Here is an 18,852-nt window from a genome sequence, read left to right as displayed (position 1 = left end):
CTTTGCCAGTTGATTCATGCCTCCAGTTTTAACTCTTTGCTGGTTATTTCACACTGTGCATTTCCCAGAGCATGTAGGATTCACAAAATGGCTACATTTGGGGGCTTGGCCCCATGCTTGCACTTCTGGCTGGCAGGAGGTACTTTATCTTTCCTTCTCTTTTTTTTTCTTCCTACCTTATCCTGATAACACTGAAAACAAATCCTTGCTAAAATTCCCACCTTGAAGTACTACTGTGGCTCAAAGTGATAGAGCACTAGCTTTGAGCAAAATGCTCAGGGATAGCACCTAGGCCGTGAATTCAAGCCCCACAACCAAAACAACAAGAACAACAAAAATCCCCATCTTGTCAGATGCTCCACTATGTGAGACATTGTGAAATGCTTTTCATGTGTGACTCTCAAGTTCTCTCAGCTTCCTGGTTACTGGCCCCTCATCCTGTCTGTCTCCCAATCTCTCTCTAATATCTTACAGCACTTTCACTTCTGGTTTTCTGGTGGTTAATTGGAGATAAGAGTCCCACAGGCTTTCCTGCCTGGACTGGCTTTGAACCTCAATCCTCAGATCTCAGCCTCCTGCGTAGCTAGGATTACAGGTGTGAGCCTCTGGCACCTGTCATATTGCTGCAATTTTCCATCAAACATTTTCAGACTGCAGTGGACCACAAGTAACTGAAACTTTGGAAAGCAAGACTTTGCATAGGAAGTTTGATGTCGGATCTTAGCCATCGCCTGGTACTCCTTTTCCATCAAAGGAAGCTGTTTGCACGTGTAACAAAAATATTTACATAAAGATATAAGAAAATAATGCTTTTAAATTAACCCTTGAATTGGAGTTTTCTTAGCCCTTGCCACCTACCAAGAAGAGATGGGATTCTGTTTGCCCAAATTGGATGGAGGAGTTGGTGGCAATGGGGGATGAGGGTAAGGACTAAGATTTCCGTCCCTCACCTTATCAAGGTGAGCTGCTTGTTTCAGAGGAGAGGCCCAAGTCTATTAGAGACTTTGACATTATGCCAGGTACTGGTGGCTCGTGACTGTAATCCTAGCTACTCAGGAGGCTGAGGTTCAAGAATCGTATTCATTCTGATGGCAGCATAGAATTCTGTTGTGGATATGTACCACATTTTCTTGATCCTTTCATCTACCGAGGGGCATTTGGGTTGGTAGAAATAGAAAGACTTGGAAAAAATTATAGTAAGTGAGGTCAGCCAGACCCAAAGAAAAGCAGGTCACATCATCTCCCTCATCTGTAAGAACTAGAATATGTAGAAGATACTCCTAACAGATCCCAAACATTTAGCGCAAAGGACTATATATAAAGAAGCATATTAACATGAACTCCAACTTTTAGAAAAAAGAGGCTCTCATTAGACCCTGTATACAGTTCATTCTTTTTCTCTATTTTTCTTTTTATTCTCCATGTTTTCCCTCATTTGCAATAATTAGTATACATCTAGGATAATTTTATCAGATGAGCAGAAAAGCTCAAAAGCTATGTACATATGACCATATAAGATGATGCTAAGCGAAACGCACCCCAGGGTATGGACAAAAGTGGTTCTTTGTTGTGGTGGTTTTTTAATGTACTATGTGATTGTTTTGTTTCCTTTGTATGTTCTTCCCCCTATGGTATATCCCCTGTTGTCAGTGTACTTGATATTGGTACCCTGCATCTTGTATCTACATTTGTCCAATTTGTGGAGGGGACAGGGAATAACAAAACACTGAAACAAGGACACAGGATGACCCATTGCAACAAGGATACCCACAAGCCACTTTACAGTTTTGGTGGGGGGGGGGGTAGGGGGTGGGGGGGGGAGGATAGTAGGAGAACAACAAAGGAAGGAATAACAATTCTCAACAAGAAATGTGCTCATTGCCTTACTCATGTAACTGTAACCCCTCTGTACAGCATCTTTACAGTAGAATATTTTTTTAAAAAAAGAATCACATTCAAAGCCAGCTTTTGTAAGAAAGTCCACAAGACTTTTACCTTCAACTAACCAAGTGACAAAACAAAAGTGGAGTTGTTGCATAAAGTGGTTGAGTCCTAGCCTTGAGCAGAAGAGCTCAGGGACAGCTCCCAGACTCTGAGTTCAAGCCCCACAACTGACCAAAAAAAAAAAAAAGTTATGCTATAATGCCTCATACTGATAGAAGAACATGGTTCTCCTGCAATATTTAATCAGCGATTTCATTCAGAGTTTCTGATCTGCTTTTATTTGTTTATTCAGTTCTCTCTATCTCTGTTTCCCTCTCTCCTAGGGATTGATTTAACTCAGGATGTGTGAGCCCATGCTAAGCACATATTCTATATCCCCATTCCCAAAGCAACAGGAAATTATCTAAAGGCAACTATTTGTTCAAGTGAACAAACCCACAGCACCTGCACAGGAATACTAGTTCTCTGTTCACTTCCTTGATGTCAGGGTTTTTCAACTATGTCAGTATTCAAGATGCAAACAATATCTTACTCTCTTCTTAATGCATCATTTTTAGAAAGATAATAGCTTTGTCTTTAGAAAACATTTCGATGTAACTAGTTTGAGAGAAAATCAGTCATGTGTAAGTAAGCCTTTTAAATGAATTTCATCCTTTGGAAACATTGTGCTGTGCTGGAAGTAGATGGCTGGGTTTGCCGAAGATCTCACTTCTCAGCATATCCACTTTCCTAGTCCCTCAAACCCACCTCTTTGCCCAAGGTATCAACAAGTGGCTGTTTGTATGTATATTGTTGGATTGTTTTTTTTAGAAAAATTAATATAATCTTTCATAAATCTTTACTCTTGTGGAATTGTGTTTTAGTTTTTATTTTTTGTTTGTTTTTATTTGTTTGTTTTGGTAGTAAGGCTTGAACTCAGGGTCTAGGGTGTTGTCCCTTAGTTTTTTCTCTCAAGGCTGGAGCTCTACTTTTTGAGCCACAGCTTTACTGCCTGCTTTTTTGCTGGTTAATTGAAGAGTCTCATAGACTTTCTTGCCCAGGCTAGATTTGAACTATGATCCCCTCAGATCTCAGCCTCCTGAGTAGCTAAGATTACAGTTGTGAGCCCCGGCACCCCAGCTGGAACTGTGGTTTTCCCTGAGTTTTAGTCATTTTCCCTGGCCCATTCTAGCCTTCATAACCCTTTCATTCCTTCCGTTCTCACATCTACAAGCCTAAGGAAGTGTTTTGGAAAGTAGGATCTTTCCAAAGTGGGATCTAATGCCCTAGGTTTTAGAAAGGAAAAAATATAAACGTACAAGGGCTGTTTTGTTTGGTTTGTTTGTATGTTTTGAGACAGGATCTCACTGTGTAGACTAGGCTGATCTCAAACTCATTGTCTTCCTGCCTCAGCCTCCAAGAGGTAGGATTATAGCCATCTGCCACCATACCCAGCACAAGGACTTTTTTGAACAGTACCTATCTACCTCCTCCTTTTCTCTTACCAAAATCGGCACTAAAGCACCTGTGAGTTCTGAAGGAAGTCTCAGAACTGTGTATGTTTTCACTTGTTTTTCTCCAGGCCTGCTAAGCTTCCCTCTACTCCTACTTAAGGCCGCTGTCCTCTTTCAAGAAGAGAAATGCTTCTGATTTACGCCTATATCCACTATATGGATATGTAATTATTTATCTCCACAATGTGTGTCACTTACCAGGTCCTCTTTGTGTGTGGGGTGTGTGTGTGTGTGTGTGTGTGTGTGCGTGCGTGTGCGTGTGTGTGCATGCGCTCGCGTGTGTGTGTGTGTGCGCGCGCATACATGCACAGGTGCAAGTATTGAGGCTTGAACTCAGAACCTGGGACCTATTATATGATTCTTTCCTTTACCTCAGACAAATACCATAAACATTTCTGATTTACCCAAAAGCTTTGGGGGCTCAAAAAGATTTGGCTATAAATTCTATCTGTAGATTTGTTGTCAGTCAAATTTGTTGAACTCACTAAGACCTAACTTCTCCATATGTATGATTGAGGTAATAGTACATTTTTTAATTAATTTGTGAAAGATAAGTAAAAATCTAAGGAATACACTCACATGTATAGTATTTGTGCTCTTTAGCATTTTTGTTATTGACGAGTTTTGATGTTATTGGGGTATGAACTCAATGCCTGAGCTTGCTGAGCAGCTGTTTTACCACTTGATCTATGCCTCCAGCTTTTTTTTTGCTCAGGTTATTTTTGAGATTGTGTCTTGCTGTTCTGGTGCTGGCCTGTACTGTGGTCCTATCCATACCTGTACATTTTCTGCCATAGCTAAAGTGGCAGGTGTGTATACCATCATGATTATGTTGTGATGGGTCTTGTGAATTTTAAAGTCATTTAAACTATATAGTCATTAAAAGTATAAAGTCATTCTAAACACAGGATTTGTTCCTCCTCCTCCTCTTATTCTCCTGCTCTTCCTTCCTCTTCTCCTCCTCTTCCTTCCTCTTCCTCCTCCTCCTCCTTTTCCACTTCTTCTTCCTCTTCATCCTTTCCTCCTCCTCCTTGTCTGAATTGTGGGGCTTAAACTCAAGGCATGGATACTGTCCCTGAGCTTTTCACTCAAGGCTAGCATCCTATCACTGAGCCACAGCTCCACTTCTGGTTTTCTGGTAGCTAATTGGAGACAAGAATCTCATGGACTTTCCTGCACAGGCTGCCTTTGAACAGTGATCCTCAGCTGTCAGCCTCCTGAGTAGCTAGGATTACAGGTATGAACCACTAGCACCTGACTCTTCATGTGTTTTAAATTCAATCAAAAAATTAATGAAGAAAAAAAAACTGGAACCACAGATCCTCATGTCTTAAAAGGTAGCAATCAGAATAGATTTAAGTGCAAAGCAAGGAAAAGGACTTTTACATTTCATGTCAGTCATTCAAATAATGTGAATTTCCATTCAGTTCTCTGATATCCATGTATTCTTTTTTTTTTTTTTTGGGTCCGGTCGTGGGGCCTGAACTCTGGGCCTGGGCGCTGTCCCTCAGCTCTTCAGCTCAAGGCTAGCACTCTACCACTTGAGCCACAGCGCCACTTCTGGCTTTTTTCTTTTTTGCTTATGTGGTGCTGAGGAATTGAACCCAGGGCCTCAGGCATGCAAGGCAAGTGCTCTACCACTGAGCCACCTTCCCAGCCCTCCATGTATTCTTTTTCATAATTAATCCTTTTGCTTTAAAAAAGTACAAACAGGAACATTGTTGAGAATAATTCTGTCGTGATGTTCAAATTTCAGGCAAATCTGTTACTTGAACTAAATTTTAATTCTTGTATCATTAATGTTTTCAATCTTAGCTTAAGTTAATTAACTTTGTCTTCTAATTCGTTACATCTTTTGAATAAATTTAATTGAGCTGCTTTTTGGCATAAATTTATATTCATGTTCAGTTGAACTGTGGAAAATTAAGAGCAGTTGAAAAATCTCTTTGTGATATTTTTGAATATTTAATCTTATTGAAACAAATCTTATTAAGATCTTTAAAGTGAAAGTTTGTGTAGAATTAGAAAAGAATTTACACTCATTTACTTTTACTGACTCTTCATTGGATTTACTGTAATTCTACTTCTGCTATATACTATAAAATATTGTAATTAATATCCTGTCACTGGCACATAGGAGATTTATCTTGTATTAGGCTTTTGCTATTTTTTTTTTCCAGTACAGTGTCAGAAACCAGCTTAGCCATGAGGAGAAAAGTTAAGCTTGACAAAAATTTGCTGTATTGTGACTGATAAGGTTTGCAAATACAGGTGACTCGAGGCTATTGGCTGCCATTCCCAGAACTGCTTTAATTTGCTCCTGAATTTGAAATTCAAAACCTGGGGGGAAAGGAACAGGCTTACCTATAATATACCTCTAGCTGCCTTTCTGGGACCAGGGATTGTGGGGCTGAAAGACATTGCTGTGTGGAGGATCTCAATAATAATAATAGGTCCTCTGTGTCAGTAATAAGAAATCCAGAACTATAGGTCAAGAGCGTGGAAAACTTGGGACAAAAGTCTTTTTTCTTGTTTCTTCCTATTCACCCTATGAATGCTAGTGCAAAATTCTGAATATCTGAGAGAGTGTAAGACTAGGAAATTGCAAGCAGTAGATCACTTAGCTGTATAAATTAGTATTTAATATGAAAAAAAGACCTTAGAAACTGTATCAATGAAAACACTAACTGCAATGAACAAAAGTTCATTCACGTAATTGTGTTATCACTTTGGGCTGCTGTTATAAAAACCATCCATGGTCTAAATGGCACACATTTTAGCTCTTGCAGTTCTGGGAGACTAGAAAGCCTAAAGTCAAGATGCTGATCTATTCCTTTCCTGTGTGAAGGCCTCCTTCCTGGTTTTCAGACAGTTTTCTTATTGCTGTGTCCTCACATGGCAGAGAGAAAAATACCTCTCAGGTTCCAAGTTCTCTTTCTCTCCCTCCTCTCTCTCCTCTCTTTTTCTCCCCCATGTAAGGGGATACAATGCATCCCAGGCTGGCCCAAAACTCCTATGTAGCCTAAACTATGTAGCCTAAACCTGAACTCCCAGACTTTCTCCCTCAAGCTTCTCAAGTGCTAAGAATACTTGTGTATTACCACACCAAACCTGGCTCAAGCCTCTTGTTATGAATCCCCCACCTTTAGCCCTATCTCCAGATACCATCATATTAGGGACTGGGACTTGGACATAAGAAGTTGGGAGGGAGGAATTTCTGTTCAGGGTTTATTTCGTAGGTGTATTTACAGTGGTGGCCTCCAGAAATCATCTGATTGATTGATTAGTTGATTGCAGGTAGCATTGGATGTGAACCTAGGGCCTTAAGCATACTCAGCAAGTGCTATACCATGGGTTTTATACTTAGCCCAATGTGATCCCTAGAAATCACCTTTAAGTTTTTAGGTGCATTATACAGATAGGTAACCCCTGATTGTGTTCTAGGATGACAGTATTTTTTTAGCTAATTTAGTTTCCTAATCTAATGGAAGTAAATAATATCTTGGTTCTGTGATTTAAATGAGATATATGAAGAGTTCAACACTGTGTTCTACATAAAGTTGCCTCAGTAAATGGTAGCTATTATTGATTATAATTTATCCAGAAGCCTTGCAGATGTTGAGCACCTTCCTTTTTTGCTTGTGCTGTACATGCATGACCTCCTACATCTGTTTTGGAAGAACAGTGCCCTGGGAAAACAACCACTTCTTACTAATAGCATAAGTGGCAGTCTCAAGTTAACTACGCATAAAATGTATTGTAGTCTTTTTAATTACTGAATTTTCTCTAGAGTATGTTTCTTTAGGGATGAAGCAATAGAAAAACTGCTTCCAGCCAGACACTGCTGGCGTACAGCTTTAACCCTAGCTACTTATAATATCCCGGATCCAAAAGAGACTCCCAGACAGCCAGTTAAAGGAGCTAGGAACTTCATTACCACTGCGCGGGGACCACTTCCTACCCACCAGGAAAGTAGGAGAGCAGCCTTGAGCTCAGGGCAGGATGGGTTTTTATTGGGGTAGGTTACATAGAGTTACATAGACAAGCCATGCAAGGCAGGTTTGGCATATTTTCATTAGTTATGGTTATATGACCTTTAAATTCATTTTTATGGTAAATCACACATAATAATTTGCAATAGGCAGTCCATAGTGGGACCACTTGGTGGTGGTCTTCAGTTGGTGGGCTTAAGGCCTTGCTACTGAGGCAAGCAAGCAAAGTTACAGAACCAAAACATAGCCTTGAGACATAGGAGCCTAGGCAAAACAGAATCTTGCCTTGGTCAGCAAGAACAATACTATCAATGCTATTGACACTATGACAGCAATTATTTTTCTTATAAGCTCCTGACTAGTTCAGCACCTCAGTGAGGCTGGTGATAAGCCTCAGGTTGTCAGTAGCCTTCTGCAAATCTGGCAGCTTGGTAAACTTAAGTGAGGGAGAGATGTTCTTTTGCTTTTTAGCAAGGATGGAGAAGGGGCGAAGGCTGACTACTAGTCAGGCTTTGTCTGGTTTTTTTTTTGTTTACCAAGAGGTTTTGCCCTTTATCAATAATTTTGTTCCATTTTCTGGTTTCACAATTTTTATTCCCATGGATATTCTCTTCCCAGGGAAAAGGGGGTTCAGGGGAAAGAATACATTTCCAACAGCAGGAGGGCCTGTGGCCAGACAATAGGAGGAACTTTCTACCAGTGAATAGCAATTCAGTTATTACACTACTCACGAGGCTAAGATCTGAAGATCACAGTTTGAAGCCAGCCTGAGGTAGGAAAGTCCATGAGACTTATCTCCACCAAGAAACAGAAAGTGGAGCTGTGACTCAAGTGGTAGAGTGCAGGCCTTGAGCAGATAAAGCTAAGGGACAAAGCCCAGGCTCTGAGTACAAGCCCCAGTACTGGCATAGAAACAAACACACAAACAAAAAATAAAACCTGCTTACATGGTTGGAGGCTAGGCCTTTCATTTCAATAGTGGAATTGTCTTCCATTAAATAAGACGAGGCAAATACAAAGGAGAGCTACCTCCTCTGAACCCCACGGACTCAATCTTGGATGAGTTTTGTGCAGAGATCTGCATTTTCCTTTTAGATTTAGTCTAATAAAGTCAGATTTCTCTGTGTCTTGGGCTTCTTGCTCTGTTCCAAGTTTTCCACTGCGCAGAGAGTTCTGAGAGGCTCTGGGTGTTGGCAGGGAGCAGCTGCCTTCACTGTGTCCGCACCCCCGAGTTGGCACCGCAGCCAGCAGCAGCAGCAGGAGCCGTGTCGCCCTTCTCTTGCCAGAGCTTGGAACATTTAGGAACAGCATCAGGACGGGCCCAACTATGGCTTACTTTTAAGTAAATGAAAATTAATGATCTGCTTTTTCATTTGGAACATCATCTTTCATTTTTAATTTATTACATTGCCATATATTCTGTTCTGTCAAAATGGAGACTCACAGCCAAAAAGTGGGCAGATCCATAATCATGCAGCTGTTTGATTTTCTGTATGAGCTCAAGACTTTTGCTGATCCAAACCAAACTTTTTCTGTGTGTATGTGCTGGTCCGAGAACTTGAACTTGGGGCCCTGTACTCTTCCTCTGGCTTATTTGTTTTTCTTCTGCTCGAGGCCTGCACTCTATCACTTGATGTGATACCTCCACTTCTGGCTTTTTTTGTTGGCTGACTGAGTACAATAATCTGTCTGGGCAGGCTTTGAACTGCGATCCTCAGATCTCAACCTCCTAAGTAGCTAGGATTTACAGGCATGAGTCACCAGCACTCAGGTCAAAACCAGATGTTTTAACCTCAATCATGTGGACGGCTGGACCCACATCAGAGAACGTGTATTGAGAATTTGTAAGTGTGTATATGTGTCTGTATCTAATACTTTCATGGTTTTTCATAGAAATTAAATTCATACACACATATAGTCTTCTGAAATGTGAGCATATTATTAAATGTATGAATATTAAAGAGCAAAACTTAATTTTAAAAAGATGAGTGGTTTTGAACACATAAAAATAGAAAATTGCAGTGTGTGGTGGTACATACCTATAATCCTTGTACTTGGGAAGCTATTATGTTCACAACTAGCAAGACTCTGTCAAAAATTAATTAATTAATTAAAGAATTAATGAAAGAATGAAACATACATACATAATAAAGATCCTGTGGGTATCATGACCACTCAATAAAATGTAAAAGTATTGCTCCTTGTAATTCTCAAAAGAGCTTTGAGAAATCAATGCTTAAATTCTTCTAAAGAAGATGAAACTGAGTCAGAGAAATAACTGTGTGGCCGTCAATGTATCTGTGCACATTGATGAGGGGGAACAATCCTGATGAGATGAGGCAGAGGGCAAGAGTAGCTGACTGCTAGTCACTACCACAGCCTTGGATAAGAATGCTGCTTCACCTCCCTAGAGAGGTAATGGAGAAAGCTGGGCACCAGTGGCTTATGCCTGTAATTCTAGCTTCTCCAGAGACTGAGATTTGAGGATCACAGTTCAAAGCTAGCCTGGGCAGGAAAGCCTATGACTTTTATCTCCAATTAACTACCAGAAAACTGGAAGTGGTGCTGTGGCTCAAAGTGGTAGAGTATCAGCCCTGAGTGAAAGAACTCAAGGACAGCACTTAGATCCGAGTTCAAACCCGAGGACTCACAGAGAGAAAGCGGGGGGGGGGGGGCGCGGGGGGAAGGGTGGGTTATGGAGAACAGTTAAGAGTGTCTTGCTTTGATGACGTTCTTTGAAGTGCTCACTTCCATATGCTTTCTCATTATAACTGTCATGCCAGAAAGAATACTTTAAAACAATATCAGCTGTGTCTTCAAAAGCAGAGACATCAAGGGCTGGCAGATTAGGTGCTGATTATCAAAGAGTTCAGTCTTTTTATACTGTTCCCTATAGAGTATGCTGAACTACCCTTTGAATGTAGAAATTATCCATGCCACAGTTACATAGAGATATGATATAGCACTATAGACCTTTAGTTACTTACTAAATAGATAAGGGCGAAAAGCCAAAGTTGTGCAAGCTATCATTAAGTGGATGAAATAAGAGAATGATTAGAGCTATCATCACAGTTTATCAATGTAGATCTAATGCTGTTAGAGAATATTTAAGTGATTCCACAATTAAAAACCCCACCACTATCTTGAACATGAGCAGATGGCTCAATGATTGTCTAAAGTAAAATGTTACTATGCAGTTAATCTAAAATTTGCCATAAATCAGGAGTAGAATATTTATATCCTAGGATAACACACTTGATGCTATGTAATAACCTTGACACACTTACAGAATCATAATTAGTGGCCCCTTCTGGAGCTCTGATGAAGACTACAATTTGGTGCATTTTCTACATGTTTTAAGAGTCTTGGAAAGCCGCAGGAAGTAAAATAGCTCTGCTATAACTTTTGTTAGAGCTCAACTACTGATTTCATACAGTTTGGCAAAGGGTCAGGCAAGGACCCTTTAATATGTTCTTTATTAACAGTAGTCAAAAATGAATTTATTGGAAGGCTGGGTGCCAGTGGCTCACACCTGTAATCCTAGCTACTCAGGAGGCTGAGCTCTGGGGATTGTGGTTCAAAGCCAACCTGGGCAGGAAAGTTCATGAGACTCTTATCTCCAATAAACCACCAGAAAACCAGAAGTGGTGCTGTGACTCAAGTGGTAGAGCACTAGCCTTGAGCTGATGAGCTCAGGTTCAGTGCTCAGGCCCAGAGTTCAAACCCCATGACTGACAAAAAATAAAAATAAATAAAAATGGATTTCTGGTTCCAGGACCCTGTTCTACCAATATTCTATACTCTACTGAAAGTCTATACTTTGCTTATACTTTCAGTAAACTTGCCATTTTACATAAAACCAAAATGAACTTTTTTTGGTCAATCATGGGGCTTGAAACTTGAGGCTGGGATGCTGTCCCTGAGCTTTTTTGTTCAAGGCTAGCAGTCTGCCACAGCTCCATTCCTGGTTTTCTGATGGTTCATTGGAAGTGAGAGTCTCATGGACTTTCCTGCCCAGGCTGGCTTTGAACCATGATCCTCAGATCTCAGCCTCCTGAGTAGCTATGATTTTTACAGGGGTAAGTACCTGGCACCTGGTTTAAGTGATTTTTAGTAGCTTCTCCAATGTAGTATTTTCATCTGTATTACAAAGAATATTAAGATATTTAGATTTGAAAGTTTTACATATACACCATTAAAAATGAGTAATGGATTAGGGTGGGGTGAGAAATATGCAAGGGATGATCATCAAGACTCACTGTACACATAAATGGATAGGTTAATTTCTAAAACTGTTGGGCAACCTCTTAAAGACAGAAATAAAAAAATGAAAGACTATGTACATATACATATATAAATATTAATGTATATTTATTATGTAAAATACACAGGTTATAAGCTTACAAGTACCTTTTCTTTTTCTCACACAGATAAACAATCAGATCTTATATGGGAGAAGTCATCAGAATGCCTCTGCCATTATTAAGACTGCCCCATCCAAGGTCAAGCTGGTTTTCATCAGGTAAGGTAGATTGTCTGCTCTGGGGAATGTTACTGCTTGTGTAAGATTAAGTTATTTTTAGTTTGTCTAACAGAGTCACTGACTTGTTTAAAATATATTTTCTTATTTGAGAGTCACTTTTGAGTCTAGTAAAGAAATAGCAATAAAAAACAAATTAAATACTTCCCTTTGTAACTGTCATGTTAAAAAATACCAGTTGTTTTGACAGTGAAGATTTTCTTATTTGTTTTTCTGAGTCATTATAGAATTGATATTTAAGTCTTCCTTCCTAAATCTGATTATCCTCTACATAAATACTGAGGAACCTCTAGCTTTTCCTGTCCTTATTGATTGGTATCTATGCTCACTCATTAATTTCTTTTCCAAAAAACTAGCAGCTGAATGGATTCCATGAATTTTAGTAACTTCAACTTCTTCTTTCTCCTTCTTCCTTCTTCTTCCTCCTCTCTTCTCCTTTTCCTTCTTTCTTTGTCTCCTCCTTCTCCTTTTTCTTTCTTCTCCTCATCCTCTTGCTCCCCCTCCTCCTCTGGGGTCTGAACTCAGCCTGAACTCCCTGCCTGAGCTTTTTACTCAAGACCAGTAATGTACTAATCTACCACTTCTGCACAGCTTTACTTCTGGCTTTTTTTTTTTCCTTGGTGGTGGTGATAATTAATTGGAGATAAGAGTCTCATAGACATTCCTTCCTGGGCTGCTTTTAACCCTAATCCTCAGATCTTAGCCTCCTGAGTAGCAATGATTACAGACGTAAGCCACTGTTGTTTTTCAGTAACTTTATCTTAAGAATGTTAGTGAGAGCTGGGCAGGGCTGTAGCTCTGTGATTGAACACTTACCTATCATGAGCTTGATCTCGTTTTGATTCCTAGTGCTATGGCAGAAGTAAGGGGTACTGTTGAGAGATCAAGCATGGAGTTGGTGTCAGATCTGCTGTGGGTTGGGCTTCCACATACACCCAAACCTCACCTGCCAGTTGACTGAGTCCTTATAGGACAAGTGAGTTGGAGGTGGGAATCCTTATTTTTTGTAGCTGTGGTTGCAATATCTGATGTGGAGTGAAGTGGCTTCATTTTCAGTCCAGGTAGATTTTAAGCTTGCCTTTCTAATTTATTCCTCTTACTCCAAATGAGGAAAGCTTCTTCTCATATGTCTTTATGTGTTAAGAACTCCTTTGGGTTGTAGTCCACAGAAGCCAAGGGTTCAGGCTTGAAGGCATCATATAAAGTTGTGTGAGGAGTCCAGGAGAAGATGTTGGTGGTGTTGCCATGCATGGTCTGAGTGTCTCCTCAAAGTTCATGTGTTAGATCCTTGGTCCTCAGAGTGGTGATGTTAAGAAGAAATGGGGAGAGCACAGGACCTCCAGGCTCTGAGCAGGAACTGCCATTGTGCAGTTAAATTAAATGAGTGATGCTGAAAAGGCAAGATTAGAAGTATGCCATGTGATCTTGGAGAACAAAGGTGAGCACAGCACTGGGTCTCCTCTCCATGGTCTGTTTAGGCAGAAGCCAGGTTAGACTGTCGCATTCTTACGTGGAACAAGAACAGAGGCATTGGCCAGGTATCAATATCTTACACTTACAATCCTCGCTTCTCAGGAGGTTGAGATCTGAGGATTGTGGTTCATTGTCAGCCTGGACAGGAAAGTCTGTAAGACTGCAATTAACACCCCCTCTTCCCCCCCCCCCCCAAAAAAAAGCCAGAAGTAGAACTGTGGCCACACACAACACACACACACACACACACACACACAGAGCAGGCATTGCCCTGCATCAGTGCCTTGTGCCTATAATCCTAGCTAATCAGGAGCTTGAGATCAGAGGCTTGCAGTTCAAAGCCAGGCAGAAAAGTTCATTTAAAGTCCAATTAACTGCCAAAGAGCTGGAAATGGAGGTGGAGCTGTGGTCCAAATGTTAGAGAGGTCAGCCTTGAATGAAAAAGCCAAGTGAGTGTGAGGCCCTGAGTTCAAGCCCCAGTACCATCAGAAAAACCAAAAACAAAACGATAACAGCAAAAAAGAACAGGAGCATCATGGGCATCATGAAGGGAGAAGATACAACCAAAAAGTGTGTCCTTGGAGCAAAAGTGACCTTAGCTGGCATGAAAATGGGAGAAAGAAAGATGCTGGTGGCTCATACCTGTAACCATGCCTTGGGAGACTAGGATCTGAGGGTCGCAGTTCAAAGCCAGCCCAAGCAAGAAAGTCTATGATGCTCTTATCTCCACTAAACTACCAAAAATGCCGGAAGTTCAGCTGTGGCTCAAGTGGTAGAGTGCTAGGGTTGAACAAAAGAAGCTCAGGGACCGTACTCAGGCCCTGAGGCCAAGCCTCAGGGATGGCACAAAAAGAAAACGAAAAAGGGGGAAAAAAAGGAGGAAGAAAGAGCAGACTTACTAGGTTTTCTCAAAAAAGCTACTAGGGGCTACAATAAGCTCACCTTTTTATGGATCTATTACATGTGGTTTTGACTAAGTGTTGTCAAATAAAACAATTTAAAATATCAAAAGAAAATTTAAAAGCAGACATTTAAAGTTCCCTCATGCACATTATACAGGTCAGGAAGCTATCAGTCCTGTGTTATTGTCACTTGAATAATCTGCTTTTTCTTGCCCTTAATTTTGTGAAAATCAGCCGCTCCAAAAGCAAATGGAGCCCAAAAAGCAAGATGAAAGTTAATGTGTTTAGCTGATAAAGTGAACATTGACATTTGTTGGGAGGAGGCCATCTCTTTAGCAGAATGCAAGCATTGTGGTGGGGGAAATGAATGAAGCATCTGCAGAACAGTACCAAGCTCTGCATCCTAAGCATGCACCACTTTTCCTCAACAGAACGCTTCTGGGAACCACATACTGGTGGATCCAAGGGGCTCCTGTAATAGCTAGTCTTACATACTGCCAAACAATAATGTCTCAGGGTATTTTGGTGTGTTTAATTGATCTCATATATTGGAATTCAAATCATAAATCGGCTGATAGAATAGTTGTGGTAGATAATGCTGATTTTAAGAAAAATCAGCTTGGAATGAAATGAATATAGTCTTTTTATTTTAAATAGTAACTTCAGTTCAGTCAATATCATTGTTTCTCTTTCTAAAGGCCTAGACTTAACTGTTAAGTTCAACTTTTCACTAACATGGGGAATGCCATCTCAGAACCTACTAAAGACTGGATTTGTATGACTAGTTATTTGGATATGGGATTTTGTGTGTGTGTGTGTGTGTGTGTGTGTGTGTGTGTGTGTGTGTGTGCGCGCGTGTCTGTGTGTCTGTGTGTGTCTGTGTGTGTCTGTGTGTGTCTGTGTCTGTGTGTATGTGTGTACCCATACTGGGATTGGAACTCCAGGCCCATACTTCCACTTAATTTTTTTGCTCCTATTTAAGCCACAGCTCCATTTCCAGCTTTTTTTGCTGGAATTGGAGATAATAGACATATCTGCCGACGCTTGCTTTGATAACTGAAATCCTAAGATCTCAGCCTCCTGAGTAGGTAGGATTAGAAGCATGAGCCACAAGTGCCTGGCATCCATGGATATGTTTAAATAATAGGGAAATCCCCTAACTGTCTAAGAGCCCAGAAGAACTCACCTGTGTTTCTATTTCTGATGATTAGACTGTTGTAAAAGTGGTAACTGATTAGGAAGCAATTGTAAAGATACTGTACAGAGGGGTTACAGTTACATGAGTAAGGTAATGAGTACATTTCCTATCAGTACTGGAACTTGAACTCAGGGCTTGGTGTTGCCTTAGTCTCTTGGTGCTCACAGCTAGAACTTTACAGTTGAGCCACAGCTCCACTGCCAGATTTTTCTGAATATTTATTGGAGACAAGAGTCTCATGGACTTTTCTACCTGGGCTGGCTTTGAACTGCGATCCTCAGAGCTCAACTTCCAGGTACCTAGGATTAAAGACATGAGCCATCAGCGCCTGCTTATTTTTTATTCTTGAGTAGGCCCTTTAAATTCCTTGTATTTAAGGTGCTGCCTTTTTACTTATTGGAAGTCATTTGAGTATTTTTAAGTATATAAAATTATATAAAGAATAGTTAACAATTCTCAACAGGAGAAAAAAGACGTGATATCTATAAGAGTTGGAACCTAGTGGAAGTTGACAGATCACTGGGGCCCTGCCCTCAGAAATGAATTAAGGTGTTTTTCGGGACCCTAAGTTAATCCATTGAAAGCAAGTTGTTACAAAACAGCAAACCAAACCTGGAACTGGGTGTAGGTCAGCGGAAGAATGCTTGTCAGCATGTGTAAATCTTTGGGTTCCATCCTTAACACCATAAAAAGGGGAAGAAAAAGAAAAGGACAAATAAGAAAAATGAGCCTGGTTTTGTGAATCGTGAATCATGAATCACCACTCTATGGCTTCCTGTCTCTCCATGTGATCTCCCCCCCCCCCCCCCCCCCCCCCCGACACACTCCCATGGTGAGGCCATCTGTCATGGGCCATTGCCAGAGACCATACCATGCTATTTGGACAGCCAGCCTTCAAAACTGTGAGCTAAACAAACTCCTTTGTAAGTCACCCAGCTTCAGATGTTTTATTGTAATAATGGACAAGCACTTCAGTGTGTTTAGTACATGGTGTTAGCTGTGGTTGCCAGTGCTGTTATTAACGTTCCTATGACCTCTTCAGCATTTGAGGGATCTTCGTTTCCCAGGTCTGAGCCACCCTGGGGTTAGCTTGTGTTTGCAGGATTGAACCCAGGTTCTTGCATTTGCTAGAAACAGCAAAAAGAAAATCTAATAGGGTCCAGGGGGAAATCATAAAGTATTTAAGAATTAGAACCCTCCTCTTTCAATAAAGGAATTTTAAATGATTTAAAGGTGTGTTGTATATAGAAAAGAACGCCAAGTAGAATTTCACTAACAATAGTTCACTATCGCTTTAATGTCTGATTATTCTAATTTGCTTTTTTTCCAGAAGAGTGTAAAATTAAGAATTTGATACATAAATTAAATGGCTTTATGCATGATGGATGCTGCTGAATGCTTATTTACTAAAGCGATTTAAGCAATTTAGAAGTAGTAATGTACATTCAAAATATTTAATTGTGAACTGTCTTGGTCCAATCAGGTTGTTCTAACAAAACACATTGTAATGTAGTTAGAATGATGGAAGAGGAATCATAATCAAGATGCATTGTAGATGTAACTGGATTATTAAAATGAAGCCCCTCCCCATTGTACAACTAAGTAATACTCATTTAAAAACAAAAAGGAAAAAAAGATGAAAAGGAAGAGTCACTCTCCCCCATGTACTTTGGTATACAATTCCAAAATGTTTTATTGAATTGCGAAAGGAAAAATAATGGGCAAATCCTGCCTAAAATATCACTTCCCTATCAGCAGCTTCTTTCTTTGAACATTGATCTGATAGTCTAACAAGGAATAGAGCATTATTTAATTAAGGACTATATAAAGAAACGAATACATGTCAATAAAATATACTGGATTTTGTCAGGATAAAGCACTATTAGTGTAAGAAGTAAAGCACTCAAGAAAGCAAAAACAAAACAAAAGCACTTGATTGCTTATTGGGTGGGCATACATGGAGATACAATGGCAAATTCATATCCTCTTTAATATGTGCTGGTAAGCATGGCCAGTGGGGTAATTCTGCCCCAATTGCTTCCTCTTCATGCATGGTCACTGGGGGCAAAATGGTAGGCTTGTCCTGTTCACTTGGTGTCCTTAGAGTTACGTGTTGTCCAACACTTCATCTTCTTTGGCTGATTGTCTAGCTCATTACTCAGGTACATCTTTTAATCTCTTCTTTATATATTGAAACTTTTCAGCTATTGTTATAAGAACTTTTTTTTGCCTATTTTGGAGCCAAATCCTGAAAGAATTAAAAATTAATTTGTTATAAACTCTCAGGAAGTTAATACTTTGAATGCATTAGGTATTAGCACCAAACATATGATTATTCATTTTTTCCTAGTACTAGACTTTGAACTCAGGCCAGGCAAATGCCATGCCTTTTGAGCTACTCCTCCAGTCCGTTTTGTGTTATTTATAGTTTTGAGATAGAGTCTTGCTTTATGCTTGAGCCAGTCTGGACTCCAATCCTTCTATTTGTATGTCACTGGACATGTGCCATCACACTTGGCCATTGTACTTCTCTTGGAGCTTGGAGTAACAGAAATGTACCACTGCCATTACCCACCCATTGATCAAACTTTTTTTGTCCAGGCTGATTTCAGATTTTTTTGGGGGGGGGGAGGAGAGGGAGGGGTGTTGGTCCTGGGGCTCTGTCCCTGAGTTCTTTTGCTCAAGGCTAGTTTGTGCTCTACCGCTTTGAGCCACAGCACTTCTGGTTAATTGTAGATAAGAGTCTCATGAACATTCCTTCCCGGGATGGCTTTGAACTGTGATCCCTAGATCTCAGCCTCCTGAGTAGCTAGGATTACAAACATGAACCACCAGTGTTTGACCTGGCTTCAAATTTTGATCCTTCTATCACCTCCCAAATAACAAGGAAATTACAGGTGCCCTGCTGTGATTATACTTCTATATACTTGTACTGTATTGCTGTGTTACCTTCAAAATTAGTTTCTATTAGTTTTATTTCTTAATAGTTAGGACTTCTATTTGGTAAAAGTTCCTTCATTCGTTGAAATGATTCATTTTTGGTGCCTTTCCATTATATAGAAATTAATGGCTCTTATGTTTTAACAGCTCTTTCTCAAATTTATTGACGACTGAAATAAGGATGGGAACTGGCCACAGGTTTTGGAGTGTGATTAGCAGTAATCACAAAAAGCTGTTAAAATAGACTGCAGGCAACATTTTAATTAACTAGGACCTCAAGTTTATAGTGAGGGACGCTTGTGTGATCATGTCCTTGTCATGTTCTCTTAACGCTTATATTTATGCACATTCTAATTGATTTGTAATTTGC

General features: G+C 40.1%; 1 protein-coding gene across 2 annotated transcripts in view; it reads left to right on the top strand.

The window, feature by feature from the left end:
* Nucleotides 1-18,852, top strand: part of Patj (PATJ crumbs cell polarity complex component) — a 289,250-nt gene that overhangs the window by 156,406 nt on the left and 113,992 nt on the right. For both annotated transcript variants that reach the window (XM_042675626.1, XM_042675631.1), the window contains exon 29: nucleotides 11,860-11,951. In XM_042675626.1, the coding sequence (XP_042531560.1) occupies nucleotides 11,860-11,951 (92 nt within the window). The remainder of the gene's footprint in view (nucleotides 1-11,859; nucleotides 11,952-18,852) is intronic.

The sequence above is a fragment of the Dipodomys spectabilis genome, unplaced genomic scaffold (assembly GCF_019054845.1).
Source record: "Dipodomys spectabilis isolate Male_0828 unplaced genomic scaffold, ASM1905484v1 ptg000002l, whole genome shotgun sequence".
NCBI lineage: Eukaryota > Metazoa > Chordata > Mammalia > Rodentia > Heteromyidae > Dipodomys > Dipodomys spectabilis.
The sequence above is the reverse complement of the archived record's forward strand: the minus strand, read 5'-3'. Positions and strand labels throughout refer to the sequence as shown.